This window comes from Truncatella angustata (genome assembly GCF_020726525.1).
Source record: "Truncatella angustata strain MPI-SDFR-AT-0073 chromosome Unknown BKA67scaffold_1, whole genome shotgun sequence".
NCBI classification, from domain to species: domain Eukaryota; kingdom Fungi; phylum Ascomycota; class Sordariomycetes; order Amphisphaeriales; family Sporocadaceae; genus Truncatella; species Truncatella angustata.
The window spans coordinates 6,071,055-6,095,421 of NW_025763381.1; the positions used below are offsets into that span (position 1 = coordinate 6,071,055).

At 49.9% G+C, this 24,367-nt stretch overlaps 10 protein-coding genes across 10 annotated transcripts; 4 read left to right on the forward strand and 6 right to left on the reverse strand.

Annotated features, from left to right (window-relative positions):
• Positions 1-633: 633 nt before the first annotated feature.
• On the reverse strand, positions 634-2,010 carry BKA67DRAFT_549013 (BAR domain-containing family protein). Its single transcript, XM_046101545.1, has 4 exons — positions 1,920-2,010; positions 1,652-1,842; positions 1,467-1,548; positions 634-1,405 (listed from the first exon to the last, which is right to left on the reverse strand). Exons 2-4 carry the CDS (start codon positions 1,684-1,686, stop codon positions 671-673), a joined length of 852 nt encoding a protein of 283 aa, XP_045964861.1. The 5' UTR covers positions 1,687-1,842; positions 1,920-2,010; the 3' UTR covers positions 634-670.
• On the reverse strand, positions 1,385-2,015 carry BKA67DRAFT_549015 (uncharacterized protein). Its single transcript, XM_046101546.1, has 2 exons — positions 1,652-2,015; positions 1,385-1,548 (listed from the first exon to the last, which is right to left on the reverse strand). The coding sequence occupies exon 1, from the start codon at positions 1,992-1,994 to the stop codon at positions 1,746-1,748; it is 249 nt and encodes an 82-aa protein (XP_045964862.1). The 5' UTR covers positions 1,995-2,015; the 3' UTR covers positions 1,385-1,548; positions 1,652-1,745.
• Positions 2,016-2,953: 938 nt separating this feature from the next.
• Positions 2,954-3,626, reverse strand: BKA67DRAFT_530818 (uncharacterized protein; the record flags this gene model as incomplete). Its single annotated transcript, XM_046099294.1, has 2 exons — positions 2,954-3,202; positions 3,261-3,626. 2 exons carry the CDS (start codon positions 3,624-3,626, stop codon positions 2,954-2,956), a joined length of 615 nt encoding a protein of 204 aa, XP_045964863.1.
• Positions 3,627-4,792: 1,166 nt separating this feature from the next.
• On the reverse strand, positions 4,793-6,649 carry BKA67DRAFT_549022 (eukaryotic translation initiation factor 2 alpha subunit). Its single transcript, XM_046101547.1, has 4 exons — positions 6,309-6,649; positions 6,118-6,253; positions 5,838-6,045; positions 4,793-5,770 (listed from the first exon to the last, which is right to left on the reverse strand). Exons 1-4 carry the CDS (start codon positions 6,411-6,413, stop codon positions 5,287-5,289), a joined length of 933 nt encoding a protein of 310 aa, XP_045964864.1. The 5' UTR covers positions 6,414-6,649; the 3' UTR covers positions 4,793-5,286.
• Positions 6,650-7,431: 782 nt separating this feature from the next.
• BKA67DRAFT_510718 (lysophospholipase NTE1) lies at positions 7,432-12,163 on the forward strand (the record flags this gene model as incomplete). The annotated part of the gene is made up of 3 exons (XM_046097349.1): positions 7,432-7,628; positions 7,687-10,619; positions 10,800-12,163. The coding sequence occupies 3 exons, from the start codon at positions 7,432-7,434 to the stop codon at positions 12,161-12,163; spliced, it is 4,494 nt and encodes a 1,497-aa protein (XP_045964865.1).
• Positions 12,164-12,489: 326 nt separating this feature from the next.
• BKA67DRAFT_549027 (uncharacterized protein) lies at positions 12,490-14,510 on the forward strand. Its single transcript, XM_046101548.1, has one exon. It carries the CDS (start codon positions 12,672-12,674, stop codon positions 14,262-14,264), a length of 1,593 nt encoding a protein of 530 aa, XP_045964866.1. The 5' UTR covers positions 12,490-12,671; the 3' UTR covers positions 14,265-14,510.
• Positions 14,459-15,979, reverse strand: BKA67DRAFT_667652 (uncharacterized protein; the record flags this gene model as incomplete). Its single annotated transcript, XM_046108619.1, has 3 exons — positions 14,459-15,606; positions 15,672-15,795; positions 15,956-15,979. The coding sequence occupies 3 exons, from the start codon at positions 15,977-15,979 to the stop codon at positions 14,459-14,461; spliced, it is 1,296 nt and encodes a 431-aa protein (XP_045964867.1).
• A 696-nt stretch (positions 15,980-16,675) lies between these two features.
• BKA67DRAFT_511430 (uncharacterized protein) lies at positions 16,676-18,307 on the reverse strand (the record flags this gene model as incomplete). Its single annotated transcript, XM_046097404.1, has 2 exons — positions 16,676-17,484; positions 17,545-18,307. The coding sequence occupies 2 exons, from the start codon at positions 18,305-18,307 to the stop codon at positions 16,676-16,678; spliced, it is 1,572 nt and encodes a 523-aa protein (XP_045964868.1).
• Positions 18,308-20,714: 2,407 nt separating this feature from the next.
• BKA67DRAFT_653899 (uncharacterized protein) lies at positions 20,715-21,589 on the forward strand (the record flags this gene model as incomplete). Its single annotated transcript, XM_046106464.1, has 3 exons — positions 20,715-20,823; positions 20,882-21,373; positions 21,429-21,589. The coding sequence occupies 3 exons, from the start codon at positions 20,715-20,717 to the stop codon at positions 21,587-21,589; spliced, it is 762 nt and encodes a 253-aa protein (XP_045964869.1).
• A 2,014-nt stretch (positions 21,590-23,603) lies between these two features.
• Positions 23,604-24,240, forward strand: BKA67DRAFT_530825 (uncharacterized protein; the record flags this gene model as incomplete). Its single annotated transcript, XM_046099295.1, has 3 exons — positions 23,604-23,619; positions 23,742-23,933; positions 24,008-24,240. 3 exons carry the CDS (start codon positions 23,604-23,606, stop codon positions 24,238-24,240), a joined length of 441 nt encoding a protein of 146 aa, XP_045964870.1.
• Positions 24,241-24,367: the final 127 nt, after the last annotated feature.

Here is a 24,367-nt window from a genome sequence, read left to right on the forward strand (position 1 = left end):
GACAGGCAATGAAGCCAGTAAGAGAGACAATAAAGGCGTATGCTTTATATGATACCCATCTTATCTGCGTGAAATGCCACGATGCCGAGAAATGGTGGTTGTCTTAAGATTTTATTGCTTAAGCGTGTGTCCTGCATGTGGTCATACTCGCATGACTTTGGCCTACAAGCACTTGTATCAGACCGTGTAAGGGAACTCAAAATGCATTTTGACTTGAGTGACCAGAAAGATTTACTAGCTTCACACATCTCGAACCTTACAATCAAATCAAACGGTAGGCCAGTTCTGGCCGTTTCGCAAAGCCACTCGCAACAACGATATTGCAACTTTGCACCAACTGCGCAGCAGGTAACTGAGTAATAGGAATCAAGAAAACACCCCTGGCTTCGACCGAGCCACCCTAAGTGGTATTCCGCACTTTTCTATACTTCAAGCATGGTCTTCTTCGTGGATATTGGCTCCATAGTTCCCAACGGCTAGCCGTCTTTTTATTGAGCGTTCTCACGACTTTTGCGATAGGCAGCCTCCTGCTCAACCTGGAGCCCCTCAATGACAGGTGCCAGCTCGCTGAGAATCTCGTAGGCCCTCTTGTGGTACTCAACTTGAGCCTGAATGAGTTCAGCAAGGTTGCGAAGGGGTTCAGGGGTGTCCAAGACCTAACAGAGAATTGTCAGTAAACATCGCATACGCGGGCAAGAGGTACATGGTATGCAAGACTCACGTTCTTCATGACACCAACGGCCTCCTCGGTCTGGGTAACGAACTCGTCCTCAGCCTTTTCGATCTCCTCCTGAGCTTCTGGGCTCAGCTCATGGTCGTGTGGCTGATCGTCCCTTCCACCGGCAGCACCAATCTTCCATGTATTACCCTTGACGCGAGATTTGACCGAGTCGAGCGTCAAACGGCTCTTCTCGACGTTCTTGCGCGCACGGGTAGCGAACTGAAGGTTGGTGTTCAAGGTGGTGTTCCATCCGGCCAGAAATCGGCTCTGGATTTGGGCGTCCTGGGCGAGACGGGCCTCACCAACACGCTCGCTGGCCAGGGCATACTTCTCGAGAGCAGTCGCAAGAGGGTCCTCGCCGGCGCCGGTGTGCTGCTGGTGGAGGAGCTGGGAGCCGTTCAGCGAAGCGCGGGCGAGGGCATGGCTAAAGGTCTTGGGCTGGGGTTTGGCGGTGGGGGGTGCAGTCAGGGCAGCTTGTGCCTCGGCGGGAGAGGAGGCGGTCGAGAGCAGCTGGACCTTCTCGCTGACAGTGCGGCCGAGGTCGCCAAAGGTCTCCTTGATGTTGGGTGGGTAGTCGTAAGACTCGTGGTTGAATTGCGACGTGACCGAGAGCAGCTTCTGGTGGACTTGCTTGAGCGCATCGACTCGCTTCTCGAGGTCGATGTAGTCGGGAGGAAGCTGAGTCTGTGAGGTGGATAAGCGCCTAGCCGTGTGGAAGGCAGTATCAATATGAAGTGGTACATACCTTGTCTTCAGCTTGGCCAAGCTGCTCTTTGGTGTACTGGAAGGTTCGCGATGCGAAGGGTGTGAAGTTTTGGCCGAGATTGCTGGATATCGCCAAGTTAGCAACAGCTCTGCTCTACCTAAAGCTTCAGGTCACAGTTGTGGGTATGTTCTGTAGTGAGGGGCATGAGCTTGATGGCGACGCACCTCAGGCTGTTGCCGAATGCTTTGAAGTTGTCCATCTTGGCAGTTGCTATACTGTAGATATATGGTTGATGAAGTAGGGGACGGACACGGCTTGTCAATGAATTGCGAAGGCAAATACTGATGTAAATGCAGATACCAGAGTATCTGAACAGGATTGGACAAGTTGACCAAGTGGATGCCTATCAGCAGCTCTGATGGAAGTTAGGTACCGAGTCAGGGGACAGTGAGACCCGCTATCAGTATTGACTTGCAGGGGGGGGGCTCCTACAACTCCTGCAGCACGCGCACTCGCCAACGGCAGCACCAACACCAACACCAACAAGGGGAGTAATCCGCAATACATGCTGCTGTAAATGCTGGACTACTGTAAATGCTAGTCTAGTCTAAATGCTACATGTGAAATAAAATGCGCTTTGGACCACGTGATCTTAAACGTCATGGCAGAACTGCGCCGCATTGGCAACGCAACCTTCCAAAAGGATGATCCATGATCAGCGCCGGATTGAGGGTAAAGTCCCCCTGCCTCAAAATCATCCGGCCAAATATTTTTTTCACTCACTACAGCGGGTTGTAACATGCGACAAAATTCGATTCGACCAATAATACCATGGGTGGTAGTACCACAAATATTTGTGAACATCATATCAGCGTGCGCCATATTAATGACTAGTTATGCTAAAGAATCTCGGCATTTTGTAAGCAACGATTGCCTGGCCTAACGGGGCTACTTAAGGCAATTCTAACAACACGGAATCATGCATGAGACTTGATTTGCATTTGCAATGTCTACACTACATGCGAGTACGGGTTGTGTGCGGATTGGGAGAGAGAGAGAGAGAGGGAGGGAAGAAAAAAGAGGCTTTAATGAGTGTATATGACGAGAGGAAGTAGTAACGAGGGAGATTGGACAAAACAAATGCTTTGACAATTTCATGGGGTTTTAACTGGAATTATAATGGTTTTATATGGAAAGCCTTTCGGATGTTATATGTTTGATAAGCGGTCTCCGCCACACTCCTGCTAAGTAAACACATCTTTCCCTCACTCTGGAGTCGTTATTGTTGCAATTTCTTCAATGACCGTCTAATGGTATCTGTTCGAGGTGTACACACAAGGGACGCAAAATAAGTGTGAGAATGCACCCTGGTACTGGGTGCTCTTACCAATTTAATCAAAACCACGTTGCAACTTAATTCATTAGCTAATCAGAAGATTTTTATTTTGTCGTACATATTCTGCTAAAAGCGTGCGCTCCCCTAGCCATAATATCCTTACAACTCCTTCTATCATGACCCAAACATTTTAACACCTTCTCCAAACATATCCCCAGCTCTCGGTAGCTGTAGTATCACTACCCTTGCCGAAGTATCCGTACTGGTTTCCGTCTGCCTGGAGCGCCGCTCGGAAGTTGACGTTTAGGGTACCAATATCGCCCGAAGCTGAACTGCAGGGCGACCACACGATTCTCGAGTTGGGGATGCTGGCATGAGCAGTAGCGATCTGGTCGGTCCGGGTGGCACCACTGTTCTCGATGGTCCCTCTGACAGTTGACTATCACTCTGGATAAGCTTTCCGATTCAACGATGCCATTGTTGGGGTGAATACTCACAGTTGTGCCGGCATTCTGGCTCCAGAAGGTCGTTACGTAGAAATCCACCTCCGCACCGGGATCTAGGACTAGATGCCCCTTCACATACACCTCCTTGATGCCGAGTTGCCAACCCGCAGAGCAGCCGGTGACCTGTAGGTGGACCTCACAGTTCGCTGTGCTGTCCGCTGCGTTGGGCAGCGAGATCTCATAGTTGTTGAGCCGGAAGGCGAGGTCGTTCCAGGACCCAAGCTGATCGACGCCTGGCGCGCTGGACGGACAGCCCGAGCCAGAGTATTGGATGGATGCTACATGTGGTAGAGAAGCAGGCTGGTCACGGGTGTTGATCTGGTTTGTGGCTGCTCTCGCCAATGGCGACAAGGCCATGAGGAGTGGTGAACGGCGCATTATGGCTACTTTTAAAGGAATAGTAAGATACAACGATTGATATGATAGGGTACTCGATATAGTATTATTATCGTGGGTTAGGTATGTTCAATTGTGGTCCCAGAATACCGTCAAGATGGCGATGCGGCAACCCCATCTTATAGACGACTATTTCTCACCCCCCGAACGTCAGATAATCTTTCCGGCTGTCGTACCCAGCACTCACCAACGTGACATCGCCAGTTGCGGTTCCTTGTGGTTTTACGGAAATCTTCGGGGTCTAGGTCCGTGGTAAGTGGTCTTTGTCCGTCTTCCGGCCGCCACAATCGGGCTCGACCATCGTCTTAGAGCGAGAAGCTATTTAGCCATATTAATTAGCCAGCAACCAACATCCACGTCTCTGGAATTCTAGTCCCGCTTTCCTGAACCTTACAATACCGAGGAAAGTTGTTGGAAGATGAAAAAAAAAAAGACTTAAAAAAAAAACTTATTTATAGAAGGGTTTACTTTGGGAAAACTTTCGAGATTTGGCCAATAGTGGTCCCAGGTCTACAGCCAAGGCTAATATGGGGATATATTGGTTCGAACGCCACAAAAGGCCTGGACTGTGCATCTGCAATCAAATTGCCACCAAAGAATTTATTACAAAGTTGAAAAGAACTGACCAAAAGCACAGGAGAATTTGAACCTTTAATCTGGCCAGGTCGAACATGATAGGGGACTATATGTGACATGGTCAAAGTGGTAACCATGCTACCTCGTGCTGCAACGCGAGCAACAAGACGCTATCAACTCGGAGTCATGAGGCGCATGTTGACGGATCGAATCTTGCAGCAGCTCTATTTTTGGGACTTTCCACTGCGTATGGAGTATATTAAATGCCCTGTTCCAGACTGCAGAATCCGTACTGATACAGCAGCAGGGCACAGTCGTATAGTATCAGCTGAGCACCATAGACAAAATAGAGAGATATTTTATCGTGATTTCGCACTTTCGGCCGTTGACTGCCACATGCCCCGGACCACCTCTACCAAATAAAGTCTCAAAGAGTCCTACCGGGACTGTTACCTGCCAGGGGGAAAAGGAGAAAATAGATTTGCTAGAAATGGTGGCACGTATTTTATTGGTCTATTTACGTCGTCGTCTTGTGCACGAACATTTGTAGGCTCTGGATGGCTCTGGATATATGCTCGTGCGGTCTGGTGACGCGAATCTGCTACCAAGTCCTTCTCAAAATTGCGTTGTGGGCTTCAGATCGCTTTGGGACGAAATAACGTTCAAGTTTGTTGAGAATAGATCAGAGGATGATCTCACCTAGTCTGTTTCCTTTCAGCCAGCCCACACCATTTATTGTACAACGCATTAGGAGCATTGGCAGGTGTTTGGCTCTGAATTATATGTTCCATTGGCCTATCATATGACTACTATAGTAAGCTTGATACACAAGCATCGATGATATGCCTCTATCCCAATGCTGTTTTAGACTCCATGAATGAGACCGCCTGAGACAACCCAAACATGGCCATTGAATCCATTCATCTATTCGTCAGGGCTCAGTTGTATAAAACTGCAAATGCCCTCTCGTCATAAACAACTGCCCTGTCGGTGCGAAGCGGTAAGGACGCAGCGGGCCCAATTCGTGCTGTGCCGACGGGGCGCCTTAGATAGTGTCGGGGTTCTCATCGTCGCTTTCGGACATGTCCTCGTCTCCACTGATCTCGGCGTTCTCGCGTTCTCTCTTCTCCATAAGAGCTTGCAGCTCAGCATCATCAGACTCGGTAACGGCCTTGGGCTCCATCTTCACGATCAACGAACCACCAGCACCCTCAATGTGCTTCCTGATGTCTACAATTGCCTCCTCCAATTTTGAGATACCAACGCTCTTGTCCAGGCATGTGCTGGTCAGGACGTAAAGCGGAGGGGACACGAGCTTGACCTTGACCTGGTTGTCTTGAGTGTTCTTGGCCTCGGCAGTTCTCAGAGCAGCCTTGACGGCGTCAATACCCTCATAGCCGAAGCAGGTGACCTCGACGTCAGCTCGGACCTTGGTGGGTTGTGGTGTCAGGCGCTTTCCGATATAGGACTTGATCTCATCGGCAACGGCGTCGCTGGGGAAGGTGACGTCGTTCCATACTTCGGGGTTTCTGCAGTTTACGTGTGAGCAGACTGTCTCTGCTTGAGAGCCGCTGCATGGTGATTTGGGGAACTTACGTGATGGAGAGCTTGAAGGCGTCGATGGAGTGGCCGTACTTCTTGTTCAGGGGCCAAGCTATGCTCTCGTAAAGCGACTCGATGGGGAGCAGGGTCTTCTCGGCGACATGGCGCATGATGGAGTGGACCATCTTGCTCTTGTTGTAACGCTCCTCGCATTTGACGATATCCTCGGGAGAGACCCGGCGCTTGGACAAATCGATGTATCCTACGGTGACAGCCATGGATTAGCCCGGGGGTTACATTGTTTCTTGCGCCGCAGCTGCTCGCGCACACGTACCCTTCTCCTTGTCGACTCTGAGCACGACGACGACCTCGTTTCTGCCGACGCGGATGAGCTTCTGGATAGATCGAATACGACGTCTGGAAAGTTCGCTGAGCAGAATCATGCCGTCGATGTTGTCGTACTCCAGCAGCTAAGCCCAAGTGTTAGCGGAGCAGACCTGAAATCTGGACAGCAAACTGGCTAACCTTGACGTAAGCACCCATATCGGCGATCTGCTTGACGTTGACCATGACGAAGGAGTCGATCTCCGGGAACTTCTCCTCGTAGAAGCGGCAGTTTGTTAACGACATGTTGGGCGGGCTGTATGTGGAAAGATGGGGATCGGGCAGGTGGGATTGCGCTCAGGCAAGCGGGTCGGATCCGCGGATTCTAGGGATATATCTTCCTCGACGGGAGCGAGAGGGCTTTCCTTTAGTCGTCGAGATTGAGGTTGCGATCGAGGTCGGAGTTTTCGTGATGGGGGGGGTTGAGTCTGACGATCACGTTCGGGTCGGTCGACGGCTTTTTGCTGGGAAGTGAATTTACGTCTTGGGGAGTCACGCACCAAATTTGAGCGAACAGCTGCGAAGAAACGCCTTTGGTGGGGTGTGCCCCGCGGCGGTGGGCGGTGGGCGGTGGGTGCACGGCCACAACGGGATTGGATCTTTTTTTCTTTCGCCTGGGGCTCAGGTGGGAAAGGCCGCTATGGTTAGATAGGGAATGATGCCCCAAAGGTCAGACGTAACTCAGCAGAGGCAAAGCCACAGCCCACCGACAGGCACAGCACGTATTTACTGCATGCAGGCTCGCAGCAGAGGAGAGGCCATGTTGAAAGCAGTCATGGCTCAGAGCCCCACGGCGGAAGATCACAAGCTCCGGGCTAACCCAGGTAAATCAACAGCACATAGCTCCAGCTTCATTTTTCCCTTCTTTTTTTCTTCTTCCCCCCTGGCGGCTGCTGCAACCTCGGGCGCTTTCTCTCCCTGGCCCGTCCGAAAATACACATCAGACCTTCACACGTTTTGTTGTTTTCCAAATGTCTCCCACACAGCACCTCATCTGGAGCCGCGCTTCCAGCTTGAGCAGTGTTACCAAATCACCAACCTAGGAGCCTCGCTCGCTCCCAATATTGAGCTAATTTCCAAATTTTCATGTGGTTTTGCACAAATTTTCTCAACCACTGGGTCATGAAGTAGTGGGCTACACTGGCACTTGCAAGATAGTGGAAAGCCGCCACACCAATTACACCAAACAGTTTGGTTCAGCATGGCCTCGTCGGAAACTCTGGCCTCGGCCTTGGAGACGGCCATGAAGGCCACCCACACCGCCATGACAGACGTTGATGCACTCGTCACAGCAAAAGGGTCATCGTGGCTCGGCTGGTTCGGAAGAGCGATATTGTTCATCCTCCAGCTGCTCTCATCCATTGTCTACTGGAGTTTGAAGCTCACCACCATTTCTGTCTCAACTCTGATATATCAGCTGTTTGCCACGAATCTGACCGTCACCATGAATTTTACAACACTGTACGTTGCACACAAAGTACTTATCTGAACTTGGAAAAATTAATAATCATGTGGACAGGGCGTTGATATTTGCCATGGTCGTGTCCGCGGTTACATGGGTCGTAAGATACAGGTACTTGAACATGTACTCTCGCCTTCCCCCCGAACCTCAACGCAAGGAGCCCGAACTTGATCTTCCTCCGGATACTCATGATGAAGGAAGCAAGCCAGGCCTGACAAACTACTTGGACGAATTCCTCAGTGGCCTGAAGATCTTTGGATACCTTGAACGCCCTGTCTTCCACGAGTTGACTCGAAGCATGCAGACCAGAAAACTCATTGCGGGCGAGACGTTGAATCTAGAAGAGGAGCAGGGCTTCTGTCTTGTGGTTGACGGCCTGGTGGAGATATTCGTCAAATCAGCGAAGCGAAATGGTGGCAGTGAGGCAACGAGTTCCTCCAACGATGAAGAACATCAGTTCTCTTCGGGCAATCAGCCTTACCAGCTTCTTACTGAGGTTCGAAATGGAGCGCCAATGTCGTCACTATTCTCCATCATGTCATTGTTTACCGAAGATGTACAGCTACGACTACCATCTGATGATTCCGCACCAGCTTCGACTGCGGCTTCCTTTAATGACCACCTTGGACCTCCAAGTGCTGCGCTGGCACATGCACGTCATGTGTCAGATTCCTTACCCACCACACCTCTGCCCGACAGAGATGGAAAGCGAGCGCAACTGGTGGACGAGGCCGAGGTTATACCTCTTAGCTCTCCCAATGGAAGCTACTTCAACCAGATCCCGCCGATGTCACTCGATCAGTCGTCAACACCACGGCGTCCAGCTCGTCCTATACCGAGGAGGATGGCCACCAAGTCTGTTCATCCTGACATTGTCGCCCGGGCCACTGTCGACACCACTATCGCTATTATCCCGGCTAATGCTTTTCGTCGGTTGATAAAAATGTACCCGAAAGCTACTGCACACATTGTTCATGTCATTTTATCCAGGTTCCAGCGTGTAACCCTTGCCACGGCGTACAACTACCTAGGCTTGTCAAACGAAGTGCTGCATATCGAGAAGAGCATGATCAATTTCTCAGCTTGTCAACTGCCCAATATATTGCGCGGTGACGCTCTTGAACGGCTCAAAGAGAAGTTTCAATCAGAGAGAGAACGAACCAGCGAAGAGGATAGTGGCAAGGGTATCGCTCTGCATAATGCATCAACCACCTCTCGCCGGCGCAGTTCTAGCACAGGTCTACGGAGAGAGGCCGTCGTGCAGGCTATGACCAAGGCTCGGGCGACCTCGGTCGTCGCCTCGACCATCGCTCCGCCCAGGGAGCGGTCATCCCTACATACTGCTGGCCCTGGTGACTTACTAGCTAATATCCAATCTGCACGCACTGGCGGTTCTCGGGTACCAGGAACACTTGACATTCCTGTCACACCTTGGCAATCTGGAGATCCTTTTGCACGCGCGGACGGCGCCAGCCCTTTGACCCGTCACGCGTTTGACCCATTTTCTACTCAAAAGCGGACACGCATTTCGATGGATCCCAGAGAGTCGGTTGACGAGGACAACCTGTTTCGAGTATCTATCTTAGAATGTGTATTTACCGCTCTGGGACTGAGCTCTGGAGGTTCTTCCAGAGGCCCGGATTCTGTGGAAGCATCTCCACGGCTTGTCTCTTACGATCAGCGGAGACAAAGAGCGGTCTTCAGCAACAATGCTTTTGGATTCATGGATTCTGTCGAAGGTTCACACGACTGGGATGCAGAGTCGATGACATCTGGTGGCATGTCCATGACTGGAGTCCCAAATCCTCAGCTTCTTGCGGCAGAAATGCGGCAGGAGGTCGAGATTGTCTTCTTTCCTCAGGGTTCTGTGCTCGTGGAGCAGGGAGAGCGTAGTCCCGGCATCTACTATGTAGTTGATGGCTTCCTTGACATCGGTGTACCATCTGAAGATTCTAGCCCAGAGATTCTGAGCTCCTCCAGCCGAATGTCTATGTCAGCCATGCACCGTGAAGATGCCCAAGCATCACACATACGCTCTTCCTCCAAAACGCCCACCCCTTCCAGCCGAGCGTCCAATGCAGGGATTAGTGCAGCCGAGAGCAAGAAGAAGAGCAGGATAGGCCGACGTAATGTTGGCCTCGTCAAACCCGGAGGTCTTGCCGGTTACATTGGAACGGTCTCGTCGTATCGCTCCTTTGTTGATGTCGTGGCCAAGACAGATGTCTATGTTGGTTTTATACCTCGAGCATCGTTGGAGCGTATAGTGGAAAAATACCCTATCGTTCTGCTCACCATGGCTAAGAGACTCACAAATCTCCTGCCGCAGCTTATCTTGCATATTGATTTCGCGCTTGAATGGGTCCAAATCAATGCCGGTCAGGTTTTGTTCAACAAGGATGAAGAGAGCGAAGCCATTTATCTAGTGCTCAACGGGCGACTTCGTCTCATTGAGGACAGGAGAGATGGCGGGCTCAACGTTCGTGCTGAGTTTGGTCAAGGTGACAGTGTCGGTGAGCTGGAGGTCCTGACCGAATCCACTCGATCGGGCACTTTACATGCTATTCGAGACACCGAACTTGTAAAGTTCCCTCGAACATTATTCAACAGTCTTGCACAAGAACATCCGAATATCACCATCAAGATCTCCAAGATCATTGCGTCTCGAATGAGGACGCTGGTGGACGACCCCTCCAAAGCATTGGCTAAGGATAGCACAGCTGGAACGTCTATCAACAAGATCTCTTCGACTACGAACATGAGGACAGTTGCCATTCTCCCTGTGACTTCAGGTGTGCCTGTGGTGGATTTTGGCAATCGATTGTTGAACGCCCTTACGCAAGTTGGCGTTCCTGGTGGCGCCACTTCTCTTAACCAATCCGCGATCCTCAACCATCTCGGCAAGTATGCCTTTAACAAGATGGGCAAGCTCAAATTGTCTCAGTACCTTGCTGACTTGGAAGAGAAATACGGGTTGGTTGTTTATGTTGCTGGTAAGTCATTTTCCATGATCTTTTTACCCAGCATATCTCGTGCAGTATGATGAGAATTTCACAAACTCCCAAGCTTGTCGATGACGGCCAAAACATACTCTAATTTTTTCCTGACTGCCATCTATACCTAACTCTTCATGAACATAACTATGGCCACTATTGAAGCTAACTGTTTTTCAGATACTAACGTCAACTCGCCTTGGACCCAAACTTGTATCACACAAGCTGATTGTATCCTCCTTGTTGGTCTGGCAGAGGCATCCCCAGAGATTGGCGAGTATGAGAGGTTCATGCTTGGCCAGAAATCAACAGCGCGGAAAATATTGGTCTTGGTCCATGCCGATAGATACTCCCCACCAGGCCTCACCAGATCTTGGTTGAGGAACCGTGTCTGGATCAATGGTGGCCACTATCACATACAGATGGCTTTCAAGACAAATGCGGTCCCGGTGCATCCTCCATCTAAGCGTCTCCGCGCTGCTTTGAAAGAACGAGTCCAAGTTCTTCAAGCCGAGATTCAGAAGTATACTAGTCGCAAGATGCAGCATACTGCTTACTATTCACCCGATGCACCCTTCAAAGGCGACTTTCACCGGCTGGCCAGACGGCTCTGTGGTAAATCAGTTGGCCTCGTTCTTGGTGGTGGTGGTGCTCGCGGTATTTCTCAGATTGGCATTATAACAGCCATGGAGGAAGCTGGAATTCCAATTGATGTCATTGGAGGGACATCTATTGGTGCTTTCATTGGAGCATTGTATGCCCGACATGCAGATGTGGTCCCCATGTTTGGGTTGGCCAAGAAGTTCGCTGGGAGAATGGGGAGCATGTGGCGTTTCGCGCTTGACCTGACCTACCCTTCTGCTTCTTACACGACCGGTCATGAGTTCAATCGTGGTATTTTCAAAGCATTTGGGAATCATCAGATTGAGGACTTCTGGTTGGAGTATTACTGCAATACTACAAACATTAGCAAAAGTAGAGGCGAGATCCACACCAGTGGGTATGCTTGGCGGTATGTGCGAGCTTCTATGTCTCTGGCAGGTCTTCTACCGCCACTATGCGATGAAGGCAGCATGCTACTCGATGGAGGTTACATAGACAACCTGACCGTCTCTCATATGAAGTCCGTCGGCGCTGACGTTATCTTCGCCATTGATGTCGGATCGTTGGATGACGATACACCACAGGCCTACGGAGACACTCTGTCGGGAACATGGGCATTTGTCAACAGATGGAATCCGTTTTCATCCATACCTAACCCTCCGACCTTGGCTGAGATCCAGGGTCGCCTAGCATACGTCTCAAGTGTTGATGCACTCGAGAGAGCTAAAACGATGCCTGGCTGCGTATACATGCGTCCGCCTATTGATGACTACGGAACCCTTGACTTTGGCAAATTTGATGAGATTTACCAGATGGGGTACCAGTATGGTAAGGAAACTTTGGCTCGCCTGCGCGAGGAAGGTGAACTCCCATTAGTAGAAGAAACGGAAGCCAAGAAAGCTCTCAGGAGGACAATGGCCCCTCGTAGAGCCAGTATTTAGTAGGCAGCCTGTCTAGACGTGTTTCGATGTTCAAGCGTGATATACCCATTTTGAAGCCCAGTTTCTATAGATTAGAGAGCACTATAATACACAAAAACTTGCCTAATGATGATGACTTCTCTTGTTTGATTTACTCTATTTGACACTATGATAACAAAGACGCAGTTCTCTTTCGTGACCAGACTCAGGCTGGTGAAATGAACCTGTTTCGCGCCCTGGCAATATCTAGTAACTGAAAACGCACGGGCCACTGTCAGCGGCCCCTACTGACAAGCACTTGGTTAGTCTAGACTAGGTTAGGTTACTAATTAATGGTTAGGACTGAACAGCAACCGTGGATGTGTTATATGTAACATCCGCAACAAAAAAAGAAACCCTCCCCCCAAGGAAAAAAATAAATAAAGGCAATCAAGAGCAACGACGGAGCCCTCTGAATTGGAATTGAGAGCAGCTGCTATCATCTACCGCCAGGACGGAAGGCAACCGGTTGAGTTTGTGGGCATTGATTATGGCTCAAGAGCGCACTCAGCTCATTGACTTTTGTGCCAACGGGGTGGATCAAATCAACAATGAATGTGCACTGCTCCTAGATGAAGCAACCAGCGTCCGTAACATCAAATCGGACCTATCAGGATGTGGTCGTGCGCTGATAAGTCTGTTAGGACAATCAGCGTTACATGTTTCCAAGACGTACCAATGGCAAAGGTGCAAGGATAGCTCACGTGGATCCTATGCACCCGCGCAGGAGCTTGTGCTGAAAAGATTGGATGATATCATCTCCATTGCATACTCAAAGTTCTATGCTTTTCTCTACAAAGATCTACCCACATGTTGGAGGCAACTGTACACGGATGCGAGTATTCTGAAGTTCTGCTTCCTCTTATTCCAAGTCCCACCTGATCACACGAATTCGATTGGGAAGACGCTCGGAATAGATGGCTCAGTGCTCACGGAACTCGTCAGGTCCCTTGATTTGGCGCTCATCTTGGCCGGTGCAGCAGGAGAAAAAAGAGGTCGAACATGGATAGACGAAGCTTTGGGATTACTCCAGCAAACAACAACTAACGTCTCTGAAGGTGTCGGTCATCATTCCGACAGCGCTGAAAATCCCGCTAAGCGAGTCAAACGAAATATGCACACTTTCAATGAGCAGCGCAATTCCATACCGAAAGAGGCTACTGCTTTCTCAACCATCGAGCCATTCACACCTCCAGTGAGTTATCCGATTAAACGCATTGCGTCTATGCCTATGGAGTCTTTCCAAGGATATTTAGATCACGTGGACAATCCAAAACTGGGACCCGAACCAATTGTTCTCACAGGTGTAGCCGAAGATTGGCCTGCCAGAACGACAAACCCATGGAACCAGCCCGGATATCTGCTGTCCCGGACGTTTGACGGCCGTCGACTGGTGCCTGTTGAAATAGGCCGAAGCTATGTAGATGAAGGCTGGGGCCAGAAACTAGTGACCTTCGAAGAATTTCTCAAACGTTACGTTGACCGCTCTGTATTCGCCAGAGGTGATACTCCCAAGGACGAAGCACTTTATGATGACCAACACATTGGATACCTGGCTCAACATCCCCTTTTCACTCAACTTCCTGTACTACGCAAGGATATCTTCATACCAGACTACTGCTATACCTCTCCGCCCCAGCATCCCACTGATCCGAGCATGGATCAGCCTGAACTAGATGAACCACTACTAAACGCCTGGTTTGGTCCTCCGGGTACTATAACCCCACTGCACACCGATCCGTATCACAACATTCTAGTGCAAGTGGTTGGTCGTAAGTATGTGCGTCTCTACTCACCGCTAGAAACACAGAGAATGCAGGCTCGTGGCCAAGAGAATGGCGTTGACATGGGAAATACGAGTCTGTTGGATGTTGGGGTCTTGGAAGGATGGGATAGTGCCAACCAAGATACAGAGGATTCCCTAGGACAAGAGGCGGCAGAGAGCCAGCGGGAGACTTTCCAAAACATAGCCTACCTAGACTGTATTCTTGAACCTGGCGATTCTCTGTACATCCCAATCGGCTGGTGGCACTACGTTCGAGGATTGAGTGTTAGCTTCTCTGTCAGCTTCTGGTGGAATTGAAAAACACCACGACGCTAAATAATTGAATCCAAAGCAGATACATGAATTGAGAGAAAGTATAACACATTCACAAATAGATGAACGTAAATGCCAGTAGAGATATTTTTCCTGTTATGGTGTTGTGGAAGCTAGCCACGCGTACACCACATGCACGGGCTGTGTCATACTTATAGAGACCATACTATTATCAAGTCTTAAAGGCCTTTACGCTTCTTCTCTGACTCGATTTTGAGTTGCTCGCGGTACTCTACAACACTGAGCTCGCCCAGCTTGTTTCCGGAGTCGTCCTCCATGTTTGGGTTGGGGTTTTTGCCTGTGATATCTGTTGCTTTGTATAAGCTCGCCACCGACTTGTGTTGTTCACCATATTGGTCCCTTGTGTCTTTCTCTACGATAGCCTCCATCAACCCCGCGCGGGCCTTGGCCTCTATGGTCAGGTCATATAGTTTTCTCCTTGAAGGCTGTGTGAATAACTTCCCTTGAGGAGCCGCCAAAGGAACGATGTCTTCGATTTCGTAGTCCCTAATCTCGCCAACGGACCAGGCTGATAACTTCTTTGGCTCCACCGTTAAGTCAACTGCACCGACTTCTTCGACCATGTAGTTGACGAAACCACCATGTCCGAACACGCAGACCGCGTAATCATCGTAATTGCCAGCTTCTCTCTTCACTTCGCGGCATATCTGGATGACTTCCCTGGTAGCTCGTAGACCTCGATCAATCAGGTGACTAGGAGCCCAAAAATTGTTCTTCAAGTGCCATCCCTTATCTGTAGATTCCTGGTCCATCGTCTCTTGGGAGCCGCAGAACTCGCCTTGCTCATCCCTTGGCTGGAGCATCTTGGACCAATCGATGTTCAGGTCCCCAATCACGAGAGGCTCTTCCTGTCCTCGGTTCTTCCTTTCGAGAGCGCCGCGCATGATGGCTTGGATTTCCCTTACGGAACTGGACCTATCTGAGAACCAACGCGTCTGCTCTACCAGCAAAGGCTCGACGACGATTCTGGCACCCTTCAGCGTGCTGTCGGGTACAGCGAGAAGGAATGTCTGCACGACCCTGGTCAGAGGAGAGACGACGAAGACCTTGCTCTGATTACGGAGAGAGGCAAAGTTTTCGAACTTTCTACGCATATCCCCCAGCGCGTAGTCCTCGCCTCCCCCGCGCTTCCCATCATCAAGCTTCCCGATCAGAGACATGCTCTCCTCGTCCTCTCTTGTCGTTAGGGGCGGATCGAAGAGATCGACTCCCGAGTTGTCCTTCGCGTTCGACAGCGACAGAGCATGACGGGCATAACGAATCTTGTAAGCCACTGACATTGCGATGGGCGGCTGAGATGGATAGCCTTGGAAAATAGTGGCAGGTTTGAAAAGTTTGGCTCCCTGAAGTCTGCAAGGAACATCGACTTACATCCCTGTCCTGCGCGAGCACCACGGGAACTGGTACTGTCCAGTTGATTCAATTCTTCTTTGTTCTCAAAACGGCATGCGTGACCCGGTTGGCGACTCGTTGAATTCTTTTTGTGAGCGGAACCCTAGCCCCAGCAGCATAACACATGACAGGTTCGTGAGTAAAGTTTTGGTAGGTTGGTTTCAAGTTGATTGCTGAAGTAGGAAAAAAACAGATTGCAGTACTGGCAGGTACAGTCAACAAAAAATATTGATCATTCCAGCCAGTGCTACTTGGACACTTACCAATCCCGTCGTTTTCCAATACATAAACTATTGCACTTCCATTCACATTTACAGGTTGTCTTCTGTATTTTTTCTTGCCAATATTATATGATCGAACCTATGATGCGCCTGCAACCATCCCAAGTTTATGTGAGTCGGGGCGCTGTATGACGCGAAGCCCAGGCATCGGCATGTTGTGTAACGATCCGTTGGGAAGCCATCCGCAAATGGAAAATACCTTTCCTAGAAGCAACGTCTCGATGTTACTCATCTGCAAGGGATGACTTGGTGTTATTGCTACGCAAGGTTTGTGAGTGAGGAATCATGTGTACATCCCATTCAGTGGTCGGCGGAAGATTTACCATGTCGCCTTGCAAGATCTTGATCGACCAAAACATACCTGGCCGGGATAATGTGCAACTTTTCGACAAAAGTCAACTGCGCTCTATGGGTTTGGAGGACTTTTGGCTGATTCACTTCCACGCAAGATGCCACATGTCATCGATTTTGCATGATATTGTTACAACCTCCGCCTCCTATATTCATTGATTGCGACGATCGATGGATGTGCCACAGACGCTAAACTAAAGCACATGCTACGATAAAGACAAGAGGACGGTTTCTTCTTTCTTTCTAATTCCACATCAGGACTGGCAAGTTTATCAAAAAGTATATGGGTATAATATCGTATTTTCCAGTACCACGGAATTCTCACAGAATTTAAATTTCCTTGGTATTCTTTTAGATTGGAAAGTTATACTCGTCTTTCTTGCTGCGGACTTCTTCAATGGCACCGGTGGGATCCGTGGCGTTGGGATTTCGAAGTTGCCATGCTACGCAAATATCCAAGGCCTTAGCCATCCAGATTCCCGGTTTAGCCCCCAGAGCTTTAGCGAGCTGTTTTCCATCGATGATTCGCTTCAGCGTTGGCGCCTCCATCACATCCAACCCTTGGAGATGGTCCAGGAAAGATTGCCATCCCGCAACGAAAGCTGGGTCGTTGGGTGACGCAGCCTTTGGTGGCAGAGACTGCAATGCGTCGTATAACAGAGCCGACAACACCTGTAGCTTCCAGTGTCCACCTCTTGCCTCCCATTCTCGAATAGCCATTCCGAAACGATCCCTCTCTTGAATGTAAGATGCCTTCTCGCAGACTGCAGCTTTGAAAGCCAGAATCTCGTCTCTATGCTTGTGAGAAGCGGTGATGACATCACTTAATTTGTTCGGTGCTTTGATGCCTTCCCGTGCCGCAAGAGTAGCCCAAGGTAGCGGTGGCTTGCCCTCGCCGTGATAAGGGACGGGTGCAACAAATTCCCACGGGGTTAGAGCTGCTAGAACCCATGCGAAGTAGTTCGCTTCGTCCGAACGGACAAGTACATCGTAAATTGATCCTGGTGTCTTGTTTTGGCGTAAAGAATCGAGACATTCATACGATGTGCTAAAGTTTGTTATGTCGGGTTTGGGCATGTCGTGCTTCTCAGGATCTGTGAATACAGTATGGTACAAGCCGAGTTTATGTATTCTCTCCAGTGCATTGCGTGGATGGCTGCCTATGTAAAATTGTCGTTAGTATAGATTCGCGGTCAGCAGTTGAATTTCAGGGTTCCTACTTTTCAGCATTTTCTCGAATTCCACACCCACTCGTTCCCGGCTGATCTTCATTCGTAGTGCATCCAGCACACGATGGTCACTCATAGCCTGCTCAGCTTCTGAGTCAATGGTGAATTCCAAGCGGCTGGCAAACCGGATCAGTCGCAGAACTCTCAGAGGATCGTCCATAAACGTCTGAAATGGTTCCAACGGTGTTCTGATGAGTTTCGACTCCATGTCTACCAAGCCGCCTGTGAAGTCCTCGACCTTGCCGGTGTTAAGATTGTAGAAGAGCGCATTGATTGTAGCATCTCGGCGCAATGCGTCTTCTTCAGCTGTACCAAACTCCATCTGTGGATTACGACTGTCTTCGGTGTACGTCTCCTTGCGAAGATTGACAAAATCAACATCGTAACCCAGGAGTCTAATTGTAGTAGTCTCCAAATGCTTTGACTTTTCGGGATTTGCTGCAATCTTGTGAAGGTTGCCAATATCGGTGGCACTAACACCATGCTTCGTGGCGATTTCTGGTTGCTCGCACAGTTCCACAATCTTGGAGCTGAAAGCTTCTCCCGTCATGGTGTTGATCGCTGTGTCAATATCATGGGATGCAATACCAAGAAGCTTGTCCCGCACCCACCCACCAGCCCAGCGCAATACTACCGGCTCATCAGGGGACGACTTTGACTCGTCGATGAAGCGAGCAACGTCTAGTAAAAGACCTTTGAGCCGAGCTTCCTGAGCGGTCAGCTCGATGGTTGTGGTCACGGGATTTGACCCCATCTTCCTGATTTGCCTTGGTCGCTGGAATGAATAAATGTCGTCTAATTCATCAGATTTTCTCTTGGACATGAGAAACGCTGATATTTGGGGGAGGTATCTCCTGCTACGACTAGAGTTGAGACGTTTGGATGTTAAGTGGTGGATTTTGAATGTGCGGATCGGTAGTCTGCAAGGACTCATCGAATTGCTGAATGAGTCAAATCATCTGGTGTGTTTGATTCAGGCCACCCTAGTTACTGGGCGAACATCAAGGGAAAGATTGGGCGCCGTTGACTTCCAAAAGCATCTACGAACCTAGCCTCAAGGTCGAAAAGCGGGTTGACACCAGAATTGGGCATAAACAGGTGCAAAACTGCTCTATGGGCTGCACTAACGATTGCAAACTTGTGATGCTGTGAAAACGCAGTTGCAATGACTGTATTGTGGAGTTTCAATTCGTCTAGACAAGCCAAGTGAATACATGATAGAAGGATATTCAACAAAGCGATCACAAAAGAGCTAGTGCCACGACATTGCCAACAAATCGGCAACTCATCCCCCTATGCAGATCCGTACAGTATGTAGCATCCTCAATGGACTTGAGAAGCTGCAGAGAGTTGCGAGATACCGCAGAGCTTGAATTGATTGCAGCTACTTCAAGTAATTAAGGAGATACCGAAGAAGAAGTCCGGGCTGTCTTTAGGACTTGATGAGCAAAAGCCAAGAGCACACTTTCGTACGACGAGCCTTGCAATCGCAATTGCTTCAAAAGTAATTATGCCATATGTTGCGTAGCCAAGGCGCTCTCAGCTTTTTAAGAAGGCGACCTGCCGGTGCGCAATGGACGAGCATACCAAAAGTGATAGTCCTTCCGGTTCGAAATGGTGCACGGCGCCTTCTCCCGCGATTCGAAAGTATGCTTCAATGCATCTATGACAGTCTCTGCTACCATCTCCTACAGCTTGGCTGTATCGACGCAGGTTTTTATCAGATGGATAGCCTCAGCCTCTCTTCACGCGGCGTGCCATGGCCAAGTCGGGACTAGTTTAGCCGAAACCCTTGTCAGTTACAATAAGGAGGGTCAACTGCAAGATCAATGTCTAGTAGACATTGTCTACTCGGAGCGTCACTTTTGAATGCCTGTCAGTTAACAGGTTGATTATCCAATCGCAGCGCCGATCAGACTCTGGCTCTAAACAACACTACGCATTGAGTTCAATGACTACTGTCAAAGGGGCTGAGGGTTCGGCGACACTGAATGCAAACCCTGTGAGCTTGAAGATCCGTGCCACGACCGGACTGGGGGCTCAGACCCCAGAGAAGAACGCTTCAAGCAGTGAGTCGTGCGTTGAAACTGCCAAGAGGCTCTTGGCAGAGGGTTTTCCCAGCTCTGATCCTACACCATTGCATTTGTGTTTGACATTCGGCGTCTGTCAATTAAGCTCATTGGTTCCACTACCTTATTGGCAACCCTATACTACTGCTGGGGTCTAGCACCGCCGCAAACCTGCACTGATCAACAACCAGGTACCACAGCATGAGACTGGATCTTGTTGCACCAATCGCGTATCGAGATTCAGTCCTCAATATACCGTCTGTTTCTTTGATCGCTCAAACAAGCTGGAGAGAGCACATGGAAACACTGGGTGACCCTGGTCCCCCGTGTGATGGTCCTTGCGCACTACCCGCTCCCAGAGCGAAGAACTTCTCTAGTCCAGGCTAGATGTTTGCGAACCAGCCCGCAGATTGCCTTGGCGATCTTCCGGATCACGGCAATCACTGCATCTATGGAAGATCAAAAGCTTAAGCCTACGTAGTGATGCGATTGGTTCAGCAAATGAGTGTCAAACGACTATTCCACCATCTATACTGTCTACAGTCATCTAGCATCAAACCCTCGATCGTAACTGAGCCCAACCTCGTCTCATAGTATAGACAGAATGACAACACAGCCTAGAACAATGTTTCTCCCCTTCAAGTCAGACCAACCAAAGCACATCTATCCGAAGGTTAGTGGCAAAGAGGTGGCAGGGAGTTATTTGACTTCGTCCCATCTGCGAAACCTTCTAGGAGAGGCGGCCCACCAGACTTCTCCTGCGATCAGGTCGTCAATACTGCCTTCCGTGTCAATGCCGGCGCTAACTTGTTTGGCTTGGCACCGCCGACCGTGACATTGGAAGACACTGCCTATGCCGGTCACACTTATCGTGAAGGCTCAGGCTTGACATACCGGCGTCGCTGAGATTAATTCTCTATAAGAAGGTAGTCTCTTGTGTCGGTAAGTTGTCTTTCTTCTCCTCATCATCAGCATCAACAGCTTCAGATCAACAGCCTTCGTCAGCCCTTCACTTCTATCTTCAATTCTTAATCTCTCCTGCCGGTCAGGTCTTTATCTATTCGTTAATATCTTATCATCTCACATTTCAAGATGTCTTCTTTCAGAGCCGTTATCGCCCTTGGTCTCATGACCACTGCTCAGCTTGTTGCCGGCCACGGTGCTGTCATCAAGGCTGTCGGTGACGCCGGTGGCTCCGGAAGTGAGTTGGATATTCTCCCTAGTCGACAATGCTTTACAATGCTAACAATCTGACCTAGTGGCCCTCGGTGTTGACAGCAGCACTCCTCGCGATGGAACGCGACGCGACCCCTTCCAGCAGGACTCAACCCGATTCAAGGGTGACCAGGCTGACACATTCGGCGAGACCGTCGGTGCTGGCAACAACAACCTCGAGACCGGCACCAAAGCTATCATGGCTGAGACCGGTGATCAGCTTCCCCAGGTCAGCCAGGGTGGCGAGCTCACCATGACTCTTCACCAGGTCAACGCTGATGGTGGTGGTCCTTACACCTGTGCCATGAACGCCGACGGAACTGGCGCAACCTGGACCGACATCCAGGTTACCCAGTCCCCTCCTGGTGCCAACTCCCGCAACCGAGACGGTGCCATGTCTGACTTCCCAATGAAGGCGGCCATACCTGCTGATGCCTCCTGCACCGGAACTGTCGCTGGACAGGATAACGTCTGCCTGGTACGATGCATGAATGCCGCCCGTGCCGGTCCCTTCGGTGGTGTGGTCCCCGTTCAGAGTAAGTCGCACTGATCTGCCAAATACATCAACACCCCATCACTAACCCATCTTAGTGGCCAACACCACCACTCCCGCTGCGGCTCGTCGGGCTCTTGCTCTTGCTGTCAAGCGGTCTGATGATGAGGCCCGCGCCATGGTCAAGCGTGCCATATCCCTCAAGGGCCTCTCACCTGAGGAGATTCAGGAGCTCCGCGAGGATGGCGAGATTGCTTAAAGGGGTCTCTTGCCATTTGACAACGAAGCTACACGGCGCCTAGCCACCTTTACCCAGGATGACTATTAGGTCTCGATGAAAGGCATTAATCGGAGGCTGTTGTGACAATAATACTGATACTGATGCTCTTATTTCCTTACTGTTTCATACCATATCTATCACTGTATTTAGAATCTAGAATCTAGTCAAACTGGCTACTATCGGAGAGGCGAGACGGGTCTGGCTCCTTGCATAGAAGACAAATACACTCCTTAATACCTAACGACTCATTTGGCTCTCGAAAAACAGTGCTAGTTCTGTTGGGTTTCGGTGACATATCTGACTCTGATCAGTTAGTAAATTCAAATGATCCTTTAGTCTAGTGTTTGCAAATCAACGATAAGCTCAAACAAACCGTTGACAGACCGAGATCTAGCACTCCCTATTGGAAAATAGTCCACCATTACTGGTATGGGATAGTTAATATCTGTACCAAGTATCCTGTGACTTTAGATTGTGGTTGGGATGAATTCATGTTGACAGCACTTGCGTCACTGGTTGTTCGGTAGTCTCCGCCCCCCAGACCCAGCCTGTTGAGGTTCCACCCTTCCGGCAAAAGGCTGAACTACCCCGGACCCGCTGTAACCCACTGTGTGTTTTGATGGAGTCATGGCCAGCATTTGCAGTACCAAGTGCACCAAATGTGGCGAATAACAATCCCATCTGTTGCGAATAGCTGCAGCTGCTAGCTTAGCTCTGCATGATCTAGACCATATGCCACCCACGAACAGCTACCATGGAGTACGCCGATTGGAAAGCTCGAAGGAGCTGTAGCTTTCGGCTTGGATTCTGCCTGCATCTCCATTGCTCAGGATGGCAAAGTCACACTGCCAGAATATCAGCGATAATTCTGCCAGAGATGGCACACTCTTTTCCCAATCCTACAGTCGTTGTTCATGACCAGTTTCACGCAGTGGCAGGCTGCAGCGACAGGATTAAGCGCCGTTGACGACAAATGCGGGGGATCTACGCCAGAGCTCCTGGATGCTATGTAAAAGCCAGGTCATAGCTATGTGACGTCAAGGCCCATTCCGAGTTTTGATTGTTGATAGGCGTCGCGTGCTACTGTACATCACGCATGCAGCTTTTAGAGCTGTTTCTTTTTGAGGCCGCCCGCCAAGAGAGAACCAATTATGCCGATGATGATGATGATGATGATGATGGGCAACCTCAGAAGATAGGTGAGATAAGAACAGCATGGAACTGCACTGCCACGTATTCGTCACGATAACGGCGAAAGGCCTTATGTTGTTCGGATTGCCTGGGAGCTATCCAAAAGCCGAGGAATGTTTGTCAGGTGCTTTTCTCAAGCTACCATGAGCCGCTTGAGGCTGTAAAGGGTTGGCTTTTCTTAGCAACCGTATCAGCCCAAACTCAATCTGCAGCTCCCCTCTTGGCTCAAACTTTTGAGCATACAATTAGGATGTCATATGACGAATTAATGCTCTAACCTGGGTGAATATTCTATCTCGCTTAGGGGAAGCAATCGCTACCAAAAGCTTACCGAACGCCCCATCTCATCCATGACTGGTCGTGACAGCATAGCCGCCTTGCCATTGGATAGTTCGACTAAACATGCTTGACTGGCATTGGACATGAGGCAGCTACTTGGTACCAGTCAAAGCACACCAACAACTAGGACGATCCTTCCCAGAAACGAGAAACTGCCACCGTATCTGCTGCCTGCAAACTTGACTTGAGATAGACACCCTGTTCTGCGCTTAGATGATCTCTCCCCGCAAGTACATATGTAACCTCGCTCCTGGAAACCTTCGCCAAGCCCTCTCCCCCTCTGGTCCTACAAATACTCCTTTGTCTCGGCTTCTAACATCACTCTTTGTCTTGACACCCAGCTCGAGTCACACAAATCTGTTATCGACTTACTAAGCCAAACCAAGTCCATTATCTAGATTCATTCAGTACAGTACAGATCAGACAATTCCTGCACTCCAGCATAGCATCGATCATCGTCTCAATGGAAGCCACCCAAGGTTCGTCTGCGCGTTCTCAACCTGGTGTTTTGAATCCTGGTTGCGATTCTCTTTGAGACACCGGCACTATCCTTCGAGATACCCACGAACAATCCCTAGGCCTAGCTTATCTAACAGTCAAGTAATAGAACAATATCGCCCCCAAGAGGGTATCAACCACGATTCGTTGAACACAGGCACTCAGGAGCATGTCCAGTTCAACAACAGCTTCGCTCCGGAGCATGAGGAGTCACATCTCGAGAACCCCATCGGATCTCCCACTGGTACTACACAGCGCAGCAGCTCGAAGGACTACTCAGCCACTGACGAGTGGGGTCAGTACTCCCCCAATTTTGCATGATATCCCACCATCTCAGTAGGCCATGAACTGATCGTGTCATACATGAAGATGCGTCCAAGGTCCCACCCTCGCGCTTCCAACAACGCAAAGGCTCGATCTACTCGACACAGGGGTCGCGTGACGGCCATGTGCAGAGGAACAAGGACCGCGACAACGACTTCCACGAGACGCATACCAAGCTCTTCGGGAAGGTCAAGGAGAAAGTCAAGGAAGTAGCTGGAGGTGGTGATAAGACCCACCGCCGCAAGAGCAGCAGCGGAAGCAGCAAGGGTCAGATCTAGCTTCCTCTCTGAGTCGACCCACGTGGGATGAGGCGAGGTTTGTTCTTGCGAGGTGATCCGCATGGCAGAATGGAGTCGCACTGGAGTTTTGCTTTGAATTCATGCCGAAGTCGCGATGCCTTTTCCC